The 12,543-nt window shown below is 30.0% G+C and overlaps 1 protein-coding gene across 1 annotated transcript; it reads right to left on the bottom strand.

Annotated features, from left to right (window-relative positions):
- Positions 1-2,902: 2,902 nt before the first annotated feature.
- On the bottom strand, positions 2,903-5,389 carry LOC25489625 (probable glycosyltransferase At3g07620). Its single transcript, XM_013605683.3, has 4 exons — positions 5,094-5,389; positions 4,706-4,956; positions 3,706-4,054; positions 2,903-3,603 (listed from the first exon to the last, which is right to left on the bottom strand). Exons 1-4 carry the CDS (start codon positions 5,283-5,285, stop codon positions 2,944-2,946), a joined length of 1,452 nt encoding a protein of 483 aa, XP_013461137.2. The 5' UTR covers positions 5,286-5,389; the 3' UTR covers positions 2,903-2,943.
- Between the last annotated feature and the right edge of the window lie 7,154 nt (positions 5,390-12,543).

Genomic DNA, 12,543 nt, shown 5'->3' with positions numbered 1-12,543 from the left:
TTAAATGGGCTTCACTCACTACCAAAAATTTGTTCATAAAATAAGGATGTCTAACCACATACACACTTTTCATGCTAATTTTGATAATTAGAGATTCTAATACAATTTTAATACTTACTTTCGTGTCAGGCGTGGATCTTAGATTAAATTTTCATATTATTACTTTTTTAGCTACTCAAATACTATATTTAATAAATTTGAATTCCATTAAAGTTAGCTCATACGATGAAGATGACCAACTACATATACACATCTAATCGTCCAAAAACTTTAACAACGTAAACTCTAATATAACTTCAATAAAAACTTTGACATGTTACCTAAGTGGCACTCACTCAATATGAACTTTGACGAGGCATGCAAAATCTCTTTAACTTCTGATCTATAATTGCTTGAAATGCATTTTCTAACGTATAAGATGTCATCTTAATAATAAGAGCTGGATGCCAAAGAGCTTGAATGCTTGATCAATACTTTTTCCATCCCCAATTTTACTCATATCGGGAACAAAGCCAACTTAATTTTCTTTTATCAATTATGAGAATCATGAGGGATACTCAATTATATTAATTTCAATGTGTCTAAACTTTCTAAAAAAACTCCAATAACAATATCAATGTGATAGTATGACACAACCATACGTCATTATGATTTTCCACCACAAATGACACTTGATTCACTCATCAATTCAGATGTTTCTATTTTCTTTAAAATAAGTGTTAGAATCATAATGAATACTACAACTCTTAATGATAAAAAGTTGGGTAAAGTAACTCTCCATATATGCACATCACACCAGCTAGAGCTAAGAGTCTAAGACAAACAACATACATCAGTTCAAGAGCTAAAACAAGCTACTAGGAACATCCCAAAGTTTAAGTACACCAATGACCAACCAAAAAATACTCAATCATATCCTGAAATATTAATCCAAGTGTTGTATACTCGGTAATCAGACCAGCATATTTGAAGCAACCACAATATCATACATCTAGCCATAGCCATTTTGATTCTCAATCAACTTTCATCCCAAAATAACCATTCAAATGCGATCTTTCATTATGATTAATACTCGTCAATCACAATATGATTATAATCATACAAACATTTTCATTTAATAAATTTCTCGATAATACCTCATGTCAACTTACTTCAAAAATTATAAGGAACAACTATACAAATATTTTAAAGTAAATAAAATTTCTCAAATCACCAAAACTTGTGCAAGCCAGTATATGATTTCAAAATATAAATACCATGTAATGGACAAAGGTTTTCATGTAAATCAAAATCTTTTCCAAAGCTAAATTCACCATCAATAAAAAAAATTGCAATTCAATTTTGTTCACTCCTAGCAGTTAGATAGATGCGTACACTTAGGTTGTGAGACTTCTCCTTATATATTTGAATTTGAGCCTTGCTTCCTATATGCCTCATTCTTATACTCAAAATTACCACGTTTGCCGTAATATGGAAAGTCGGAATCGTCATGCTTAGAGAAGTACGTCACAAGATCTTCAACGGGTTCTGTTCCATTCTCTGTTTCTCCCAAATTCAGCCGTTTCTCCCCTAATTCCTATTTTGCTAGGCTGATCTTGGATGACACCATCCTGCATAAATATAATCTTTAATTTTCTGTACTGTAATGTAATTTGTTGTCCTTAACAATAATTTTTGAGTTGTAACTCAAAGGCGGTGATTTTACGACTATTCTTCAAGACAACATGGTTTTGGATATAAAACAAGTTAAAATCACATTGAACTCGCTTTCTTCTCTCTCAATTCCCTCTCAAAAATTGTTTGCTTGTATTGCAAGCTTTCTCTGTTGTGCTAACAAGCTCATAGGTTCTTACTATGACAATACTTTTGCTAACCAGGTATTGGATCAACTTGGTTCTTACATCATGTTGGCTCTCCAATTACATCAGCCAATGTGATTCTTCAGCTGCGGTACTTTTGTCCTTGATAATTTTGGTATATTGAAAGGATACTAATAGAAAAAGTCTTTTCAAAATTTCAAGGGTTTAATCTGGTGTTAAAAAGATAGGATTTAGCCAATATATGTTGGTTATTTGGTAAATATTTGTCACAATATCTGTCACTACATGTATATAAACAATGTTCCATTTATCTTTCTCACATCTGTTAATACAAGCAACGACCCACATTTACAAATAAATGAATATTTAGAGAAACACAATGAGATTATGGGTGTGTTTGGTAAAAAAAAAAAAAAAACTATAAGCTACCTGATAGCTGATAAGCTAGCTAATAGCTGATAGCTGAAAAGTTAGCTTATAGCTGATAGCTGAAAAGTTAGCTGATTAAAATTAAAAGTGTTTGGTAAAATTAGTTGTTGAAGTGACTATAAATATAAAATGACATAAAAGGACATGCTTGTTTAATTTTTTTTTAATATCATATATAAAATTTTTATTACTTAACGCATTTATTTTTAAATATTTAAATATATTTAAAATTATTTTCATCTCCAAAATAATAAATGTATTTATGAATTCAATCGAATTTTTTTATTTAACAATTTTTATTCTATTTTTATGAATTTTATTTAACTAAATTTGCTTCACTATTTATTATAAATTTTATATAAAATTATATATTATATGAATTATGAGCAAAGTAAAAAAAAAAAACAAAAAAGTGGACAAGAAAATTTAAAAGGTCATACATGATAAACGTGGTTAGTTTAAGAAGATAGTGGATAGTTTTTTTTATTATAATAAAATAAAATTAAGAAAAGGTTAAAATGGGAAGAAAGTATAAAAAGCTATAAGTTAAAAAGCTACTTGGATTAGCTTCTTAAAAAACGCTATAAGCCAGTGAGAAAAGCTTTTTATCAAACACATCTCATTTTATCAAAACAAGCTTATAAGCTAGTCCAACAAGCTAAAAACTAGCTTTTTTGTGTTACCAAATACGGACTTATTTCACAACTACATTCAACCTCCTAAGCCATATAGAATGAATAATCATATGAAATACATCATATCTTTTAGGAGGATTGTTCACTACAAAATGTCTTTGCACCTGCTTAACACCCTCTTGCAATTTCATATATTTCTCCTCAGATATACCCAACAGAATATCCTTAAGCTTGGGAATTTCACTAACTTCAATCTTAACAGAAAATGAATCCCAATCAAGAACATCACTAAAAGGGAGTACATATTGTTGTGATATTATAATAGGTACACATTCAGCATAAATAGCCTCAACAATTCTTGGACTTGCCACTTCCCACCCACTTGGACAAATACAATATTTACTCATCTTCATTGTTTCATGGTATGAAATTTTTTCTGGAAGTTTTTCATAAACTAACACATCTTTGTCTTTGTTCTTCCAATGTTGGAAAAGCACGGGTCTAATTTTACCATGCATTTTTCCTGCAAAGAAAGCCAAAATTGTTCTGTTCCATGTTGGATAGCCACCAAGTAAACCTGCTGTTTCTCCTGTTACCAAATTGATTTCAGGAAATGATGCGTCTTTCTTTGGATTGAAATGCTCCGAGATATTTGCATTGCAAAGTACTCGAATTGCAATGAAATACAATTCCTTCACATACCATGTTGCCCTTGGTCCCTATCCACAAAATCATTTTTCATGAAAAATAAAAAAAATTAGTCACCTATGAAGCACAGATACGGACACAGACACCAGACACAGAAATGGTCAAGAAAGTACCCAATCATGACAAGAAAGCATGAAATGATCAGCTCCATAACTTCTATTCCAATATGCATATTTGTGTGATATGATATGAACATAATCACCAATAGTTCTTCCCAAAACAGCTTTGTCACGAATAACTGGGTGAAAGAGATGTTCAAGGATCATAACAACACTAAATGGAAGAAAGTAGGCATGAGCTTCATTTGGATTACGAGTCCGAAACAAAGTATTGTTTTCCAATAAGTTGATAAATATTCCCTCCATTGAATATATATTTTTGCAAGGACCATAGTGAAAAAGAGGAGGTTCTCCCTCTTCATACACAAAGATTTTAAATAGCTTCTCCATTAAGTGGTAACTCCTATATCATCATTATGTAAAAAAAATTCAAAAGAATGAAAAAATATAACATGACATGTAAGAGGTTAAAACTTCCTTCAAAAAAAATGTAAGAGATTAAAACTCTTAAATATGGTTTGATCTCAACCACATATTAAATAAGCTTCAATTTCATCCCAAAATTTAGCTCAAAAGATGAAGGTGTTTAGCCCGTTGAGCTCAATCACTTGGTTATGAGGTGTGAATGTGAGAACACAAATGTTAAATGGGCGCATTCCATGCTAAGAAACTATTTTTAATACTCACTTTCATGTCTCACGTGAAACTTGAGTTAAATTCTCACATTATCATACTTTACGCCGTTAAATTACTATGTTAAATGAATTTGAATCTCATTAAAGTTAGCTCACAAGATGATGATGATCAACTCCATATACATGTCTAACAATCTAAGACCTTTTACAACGTAAACTCTAATACAACTTGAATAACAACTTTGTTATGTTCTCTCTAGGTTGCCGATTTGATTCCCCTAGTTATCAATTTAGGAGGATTAGTTTAACTTCTTAAAAAAAAAAAAAAAAAAAAACTTTGCTATGTTACTTAAGTGGCACCTTTGATGAGTAATAAAATCCTTATCTCTCATGAATTGATATAGTTCATAAAATCTTACCTATGAAAAGCAAAGGCATTTCTGTAAATGTCTCCTTGTGGAACAAAATCATGAGAGTCCTCAAGAGGTAGTGCTAGTACGGTGTCATTTGTTCTTAACAAGGCTTGTTTTATCAATGCTCTTGCTTTTGCAAGACTTCCTTCTACCTTCTCCAAATTTCTATCTTCTTGCATTGATCTTCTTATAGGCAATTTGTTACCTAAATTCAATTCTCCATTGTATGCCATTGGCTTATATCTTCCCTCATCCTCCTATATGTACAAAAACAACAAAACAAAGTATTAATCAAACATTAATTACCATTAGCTAGGTGTGCACAAAATCAAAATCACATGTATAAGAAGACAATTATTGAACAAAATATTCGTTCATATTATTATATATACACCTTGTATGATGAAAGGGTAGATCCTGAATGTTTCTTTTGAATCCTTTGGAAATTCAATGAGTAATGGGGTGTGGATACATACATCTTGGATACCCATTTTGCACCATCAAATGAATCAATACCAAAAAATACCAGAAAAACAATGAAAGAAAATGTAACTAGACTCGAGTGTATTTTGTTGAAGTGCCACATTCTTAGAACTCAAAACCAACTTTGATTCATTGCCATATCTCTCGTCTCGTTCTTTGACGGAGTTTTTTTTGTGGATAATAATAATGCATGCTGTGAATGCTCCTATTTTTTCCCACGTGGCTAGCAAAAAATATAGATATAATTAATTGTACATTAAAACTAGTTAAAACATTTCTAAAAATAAACGAAAATAAAAATGTGATATTGACTTGACCCTGTAAATCTTGGGTCCATACACGCAATAAAGTTTGGATAGCAAGAATATAACATTTTTAAGTATCTTGCTTATCCGAATATAACATTTCTTACATCGAATTACCATATTATCTTGTATTTTTTTTTAAATATCTCTTATATGGATTAGTCATTGTTCAATAGTAGTAAATATTTCGCACTAAAAATACGGTAATTCAACGTAAAGAAAAAGATATATTCGGATATTTTCCATATAAATTAGTGCAAAATTTCTATTCGGATATTTAAGTATCTCGGATTTTTATTTTTTTTGAGGAAGTATCTCGGATATTATAGCTTACTTAAAGTTATCTAATTTAAGGAAATTTATATTCGATAACAAAAATTATCTTTTTGTCAAAAAAAACAAAAATTATCTAATTTTTTAGTGCGAAATTTCCATATCCAAGCAAAATGAAGAAGTAGAAAAATAAAGTTATATTTGGATATTTACCATATTAAATTAGTGCAAAATTTATATTCGGATATTTTTAATATTAATGAAATTTATTAATCTTGAAGTTATAATTAATTACTAATAATAAATATTATTTATGAAAATTTCTTCAAACTTTAGTCTCTCAAATTATTTTTTTACCAATGTTAACAAGTTTTGTTTTACAAAAGTTCACATCGCATGTTTCAAGTAATTTTTTTTTTGACATGTCATTGTAAAGACCTTAAAATATCATTGTCTTAACAACTTAACTATTAAATCTCTAATTTAAAGTTATAGATAAATTCATAAAGATTAAATTGTTAAATTATTAAATTAATAATATTTTAAGATCTTATCAATGATATGTCATCGAAAAATTCTATATATAAAGTATTTATAAGTTGTTTAAAAAAATACTTAAGCTAAACACATTTTAAATATAGAAATAGGAAATTCATTTCGAGTTGGTCTAGTGGTTTTTTTTTAAGAGGCTAAAATATAATATATTACCAATCAAAACGTCCTTCACAGCACAAGATGTACCCGGAAAGAACAAAGAGTTACAAAAATATATACAAAAAAGGGATACGGTAAAGCAAAACAATAAAAACAACACAAGAAACAACACTAGTCAATGCTCAACATTGTGAACGGACTAAGCCACCAAGCATGAAAATTGAAAGGAATAGTGGTAAACTTCGCCTTCAACCACATAAAAGTAAGCGATTTAATCTTGTCCACGATCTGAGATGTCGATCTGAGTTGGCTTAGAATCTTGGAGTGTGCTCCTCTCAAAGTCTCAAGTTCGATTTCCTCCGGTGTTAATTTCGATGGGCAATTCATATTGACTTTAAATGCAACCTCCGCAAATGGATTGTGGGATTGGTCCCCTCGAATCATTATTTACTTCATACCGCCAATATCGAATATTATTTTGGTCCATGTGAACAAAACTATTTTCTCATTTTGTCACACCATTTTTTTTTTTTTTTGGTCAGACCACACCATATTTAATTAGTAGCTGCTAATGAATAAGTGGTTGCAATTTATGGTTATCCATTATAGTCGTTTTGTGTACACGTCTATATTAAGTGCTTACTAGTATCCATTACCTAACTACTGTATAGGTTATGTCAATCGACTCTTTTATATAATTGTTTAGACTGAATTTTGGTAATACATACAATATTAATCAAAAACAGTTAACGATTTCTCTCAGGAAAAAAAAAAACAGTTAACGATTGAATTAAAATTCTTTTGGGTTTTTTGGCTTTAGTGATTTATGATCTATTTTCTAAAATAAGTGCTTACTGGTATCCATTACGTAACTACTTTATAAGTTATGTTAATCGACTTGTTTACACTAATTTTTGGTAATACAAACAATATTATTTAAAAACAGTTAACGATTGAATTAATTTTTTTTTTTGGGTTTTTTGGCTTTAGCCATTTATGATCTATTTTTTTTATATATTTGTTGAGAACAGATCAATTTATTTATATTAGTATTAGAATTGCTTCCAACGACTTTAATAAAACAAGTTATCAAATGACAACTTAAAAAGGGAAAATAAAGCAGTAATAAAGAAATTAAATTGCATGGAATATGATGGTGACTGAAATCTGTCTATATGTCCACTCCTAAACTTGTTTGCTCTCATGGCACGGTTGTTACAAAACTTTCATGAATTAAGGATTTCACCTATTGTTCTTATTACAAAATGGTATATATTGACGTTGCATTAAAAACTATCATTAAATCTTATGGTTTAAATTAATAATAAAAATAAATTTTTATACTTAGAGCCCACACTTGGCATAATTACAAGACAGCAGAAAATAACTTTTATGCACTCCAATTGTAACTTTAGGTTATTTCTCCTTATCTTTAGTCGAAAACCATATGCATGCAACACATTAAATCACTTGGTCGAAAATTCATTTGCACTTTGCAGTATGTCGAAATATTTTATTATTGGTATTATTAATAAGTTAATCTTCATAAACTCAGGCTTTGTTTAAATATATAACTTGAGCAATTATCATATAAGTGTTTACATATACTTTATTTCTATAACTAAAGATATTATATAAGTTAGTCTTCATAAACTCGGGCTTTGTATAAATATATAACTTGATCATGTAAGTGTTTATGTATACTTTATTACTTAGAAAATGGAATATATTACTATGAACACTGTGATTGTTGAAACACAAGACGTACCAAAACAATCACAAAAAGATTACAACCCTGTCAAGATTACATCAAAGATAGTCAATGCTCATACATAGAAGCGTGCTCGACCACCAACTATGTGTACCAAAAATAAAGACTATGTTATTGGCTTTCAACCACCACAAGGTATTTGATTTTACTTTATCTAACAAGAGTGGTATAGAACTTTGACGATTCTGAAATAACCTATCATTCCGTTCTTTCCATAAAACCGAGACACACTGTAACCAAATCAAATGAAATAAGGATCGACGCGATTTCAAGCCACCTGCATATTCAATAAATTGCACAAAATGATCTGAGATAGCATGAGAATCTACCCCTTCGACACCAAGCCAAGCCCGCACCAAAGGCCACAATGCACCAAAAATTGGACAAGACAAAAATAAATGATTTACATCTTCAACCTGCCCACATCCCGATACACAAAACCGATTTTCCACAGATATAATCTCACATGCCACCAAATTTGATTTAGTAGGTAAACGATCCCTCAGCAGTTGCCAAGCAAGGATATAAACTTTTAAGGGAACCTATTTATGCTAAATTAACTCCATATTTTAAGGGACTCCATTTGTTGTTATCATTGTATTTGTTATTATCATTTTGGTTAAGTTTCATGTTTTATTGAACAATTGAAAGGAAAGTGACGGACAAAGGAGTTTTTTTTTTTTTTTTTTTAAGAAACAAACGGGGTCATGATTTGATTCCTAAACCATGAATTCACATTTTTTGGTGTCACTGATTGCCTTAATTGGTGGTCGTTGAATTGAAATCGACGATTTTAATTTGAAGTTTAGTATTTTGGATTTCTAAATAAATCACAATTTGTATGATATTTAAAAGGATTAATAACAGTTTTGGCCCCCTAACAGAATAAAATACAATCCAACCTCCTAAGTACTGTTTTTTTTTGGCGTTCAGACCAATTTTGACCAATTCAACACTGACGTGAATGTCGCGTGTGTATTTTTTTTTAATTAAAGCATTACATGCATGTCATTTTAATTTATTTTAAAAATAAACAATTACACATGTGACATCCACATCAACGTTGAATCGGTCAAAACTACTATTAAGCCTATTTAGAACTTTCGATTACTTCAATAACCATTAAACTTCATTATGACAAATCTTTTGATAGAATTTGAATTCAGTCTAGGTAACTATCCTCTAAGATTGGGAGGAGACAAACAAATATACAAAAAATAATTATTTTCAACTTAGAAACTTCAAATTAGGTTGGTCGATTATAATTGATGTATATATGTCTAATTTAGTGTGACCTTCCAACCCCAAAATGCAAAATTACGAGAGCTTAAGATTTAACTGTTGTTGTTTATAATGAGTTGAACATATCACCTCACAACCACCAAAACATCATATCACGTAAACACATGACTTAATTAACCACTTAGGTCCAATCGAGTGTATTAATTTTGTTTAAGTTCAACGCACCATAAACATGGAACTATAAAAAAAAAAAAAAAAGGTATCTTCTAACTCCTACAATGTCTATGTTCAATAACTGGGGATGAAGAATGATTTACAAGCTTCTACGATGTCTTTTGTAAAGTCTCTCAAAGATTAATTTTCTGCACATGACTGTAGTACCCAAAAAGAATTCATACCTTTAGCTATGCGGTAGTAATTAAATGAGAAAGATAGGAATAAAAAAGTGAGTGATGAAACAAAAATAAAAAGTGGGTCGGAGAGAGTAAATTGGATCATCTCCTTCCTCTCATTCTCTCTTTCTTCCTTTTTCTTCAATTTATATCTATCTCTCTTGATCTTTTTTATTTTATTTTTTTCCCACTCTTGATCTTCTCTCCAAAATTTAGAGAGATGTACATAGTGGATGTTGAATATTTTTTTATAATGAGGTGGATGTTGAGTTTTTTTTGCCAAGTTGTTTAGTCGTTAGAATTTCACTTTTAAAGTGAATAAATGAGGAATTTAGAGTTCGAATCTTGACACCTATATATAATATATATATATAATATAATGTCTTTATCAACTGAGCTATGCTCGTAGGAGGTAGATGTGGAATTTTAAGTGTGAAAAAATCAATGTTATTTTTTAAAAAGAGCAATGATATTTGAACAAACATTTGCTAACAAGTTTCATGACAACTTCATTTTTCTCTCTTTTCATTGGTCAAAAACAATGGAGAGAGAAAAAGAAAGAGGTAGAATAAGAATATAATGTGAGTATGAGAAATAAAATTGTTTAAAAGTTATCAAAAAATAGTTGTACAAATATCATTTCTCTCTTAAAAAATGTAAGACATTGTCTTTTTTCTTTTGCTCGTCTTTATAGCAAAGGATTCAATATTTACTAGCTAATAATAGAGTGGGATTTGAGCCTAATTCTACCTTCGCATGGGGTGTGAATGTTAGGTTACAACTCAGCTATGTACTTCAGTGGCACTCATGCTGAACTTTTATGAAGCATTGGGTAATTTCTAACTTTCGATCTATAATTTCTTGAAATGATTTTTATTTTTTTAACACAAATATGCATTTCAAATCAAAGGATTGAACTCAATTGATTAATAAATTACATCTCATGATGAACTGTTTAGAAAATTTTAAATTTGTCCAAACTTTTTATTTAAAAAAATACATGCATGTTATTTCCGTTAAAAAAAAAAAAAAATGCAGCATGTTATTTGTTATTAATTTTAATGTGAATGTGATGGACATGACTTTGTGAGAGCGATTGACATGTAAGCATGACTGCAATTGAATATCATGTTCATTTCAGCATCAAAGGCCTTAACTAAAGTACATGCATAAAATACATATATGCATGTTTAAATTATGTCATATTTTTCACACTCACATATTGGTAGCTTCTTAATAGAAAGATGTTGCGACAGATGAGCAGGTCCACATAGTGTGATAACAAGGCAACATCAAATGCAACAATGATCGTGTTGATTTTTGCAGCAGTAAACACAACAATTGGTTTTAGGATAAATCTTTATTGAGTTAGGATGTTTGTTGTAACCATGGATGATAAGATTGTTTCTTTTCGGTGGCCGATTTAACGATCATTCAGTGGTAGAAATGTGAAATTGATCGCTAACATTAACGACTAGTGGTTTAACAACTTTTCACAAATCAATTTTTAAATCAGTCAAAAACTCATTTAGTTATCCATTTAGATCCGTGAGTTAGCAATCAATCACTATAAATTTGAAATATTTCGGTCATTAAATCGGCCGATATATTGTGAATCGGTAAGAGTAAATGTTGAAGCACTTTGTCGGTACATTTTGACACCAAGCAGTGAAAAAAACAGCATAACTAAAAACAACAACCCAGGTAGAGACTTGGTAACTTGATGCTCCTCTCAGCCAGACAAGTCTTGTTTACCATTATTAAGTCTCTCATAAATTTGTCACTATGTCATGTAAAATTCATGTGTGTAACAATAACAATTGAAACGTGGTAAATACTAATATAGTTTCTTTCTTGGTAAGTACTAATATAGTTGTGAACTATGCTGCTTTCATCCTAATGCATTCATCACATTGCTCATTTATAACATGAGAAATATGTTCTATTAAACTTGCTATAACATGGTATCATGAGGTGCCAAAGGATACATTTACGGTTGGAAAGAACAAGATAGAAAAATGTAGTAACAAAATCACATTACAAGAATGTAATGCAGAAAAGAAAACTATAAAACCTGAGAAAAATCACTTTCATAATCTAAAGACAACCAAAAAAACACTTTCCAAGCATTATCCTAATTTTATCTCAATAAGCTAATATTATAATATATAAATGTTATCCAAATATTATCTCAATATTTGCGAATTCGGATTGGGTTTAGTGCAACTCTAAACAGTTTTTTTAAAGCTAAATTAGTCCACATAAATTAGTATCGGGGAGAATCGAATCTAAAACTTCAAGGAGGAGCACACTCTCATATTTCAAGTCAATATCATCAGACCAACCCAAGTGAGTTTTGCGACTCTAAACAGTTACACATACTTCGGCCGTTTGAATAAATATTAAATGGTTTATATTTTAAAATTACATGGTTGTGAATGCACACAATTCAGTTGAAATATGAAATACTTAGTTTAAAACCTAAATTGTACGCTCTTAATTGAACGACTGGGATGTATGTGATTGCATAAAGTCACATAGTTGTGAATGCACACAATTAGAATACAATATTGACATATCATATTATTTTTTTAGTCCCTAATACGATGGATTTATGGATCCGTCCCTCAGTATAAGAGAAAAGAACAAAGTCACATCCAATCTTAAAGTATTTTAGATTGGTGTTTATTGTTACAAAGAACTTGAGCCAATATATATAATATT

The sequence above is a fragment of the Medicago truncatula genome, chromosome 3 (genome assembly GCF_003473485.1).
Source record: "Medicago truncatula cultivar Jemalong A17 chromosome 3, MtrunA17r5.0-ANR, whole genome shotgun sequence".
Taxonomy (NCBI): Eukaryota; Viridiplantae; Streptophyta; class Magnoliopsida; order Fabales; family Fabaceae; genus Medicago; species Medicago truncatula.
This window is presented reverse-complemented; position numbering and strand designations above follow the sequence as displayed.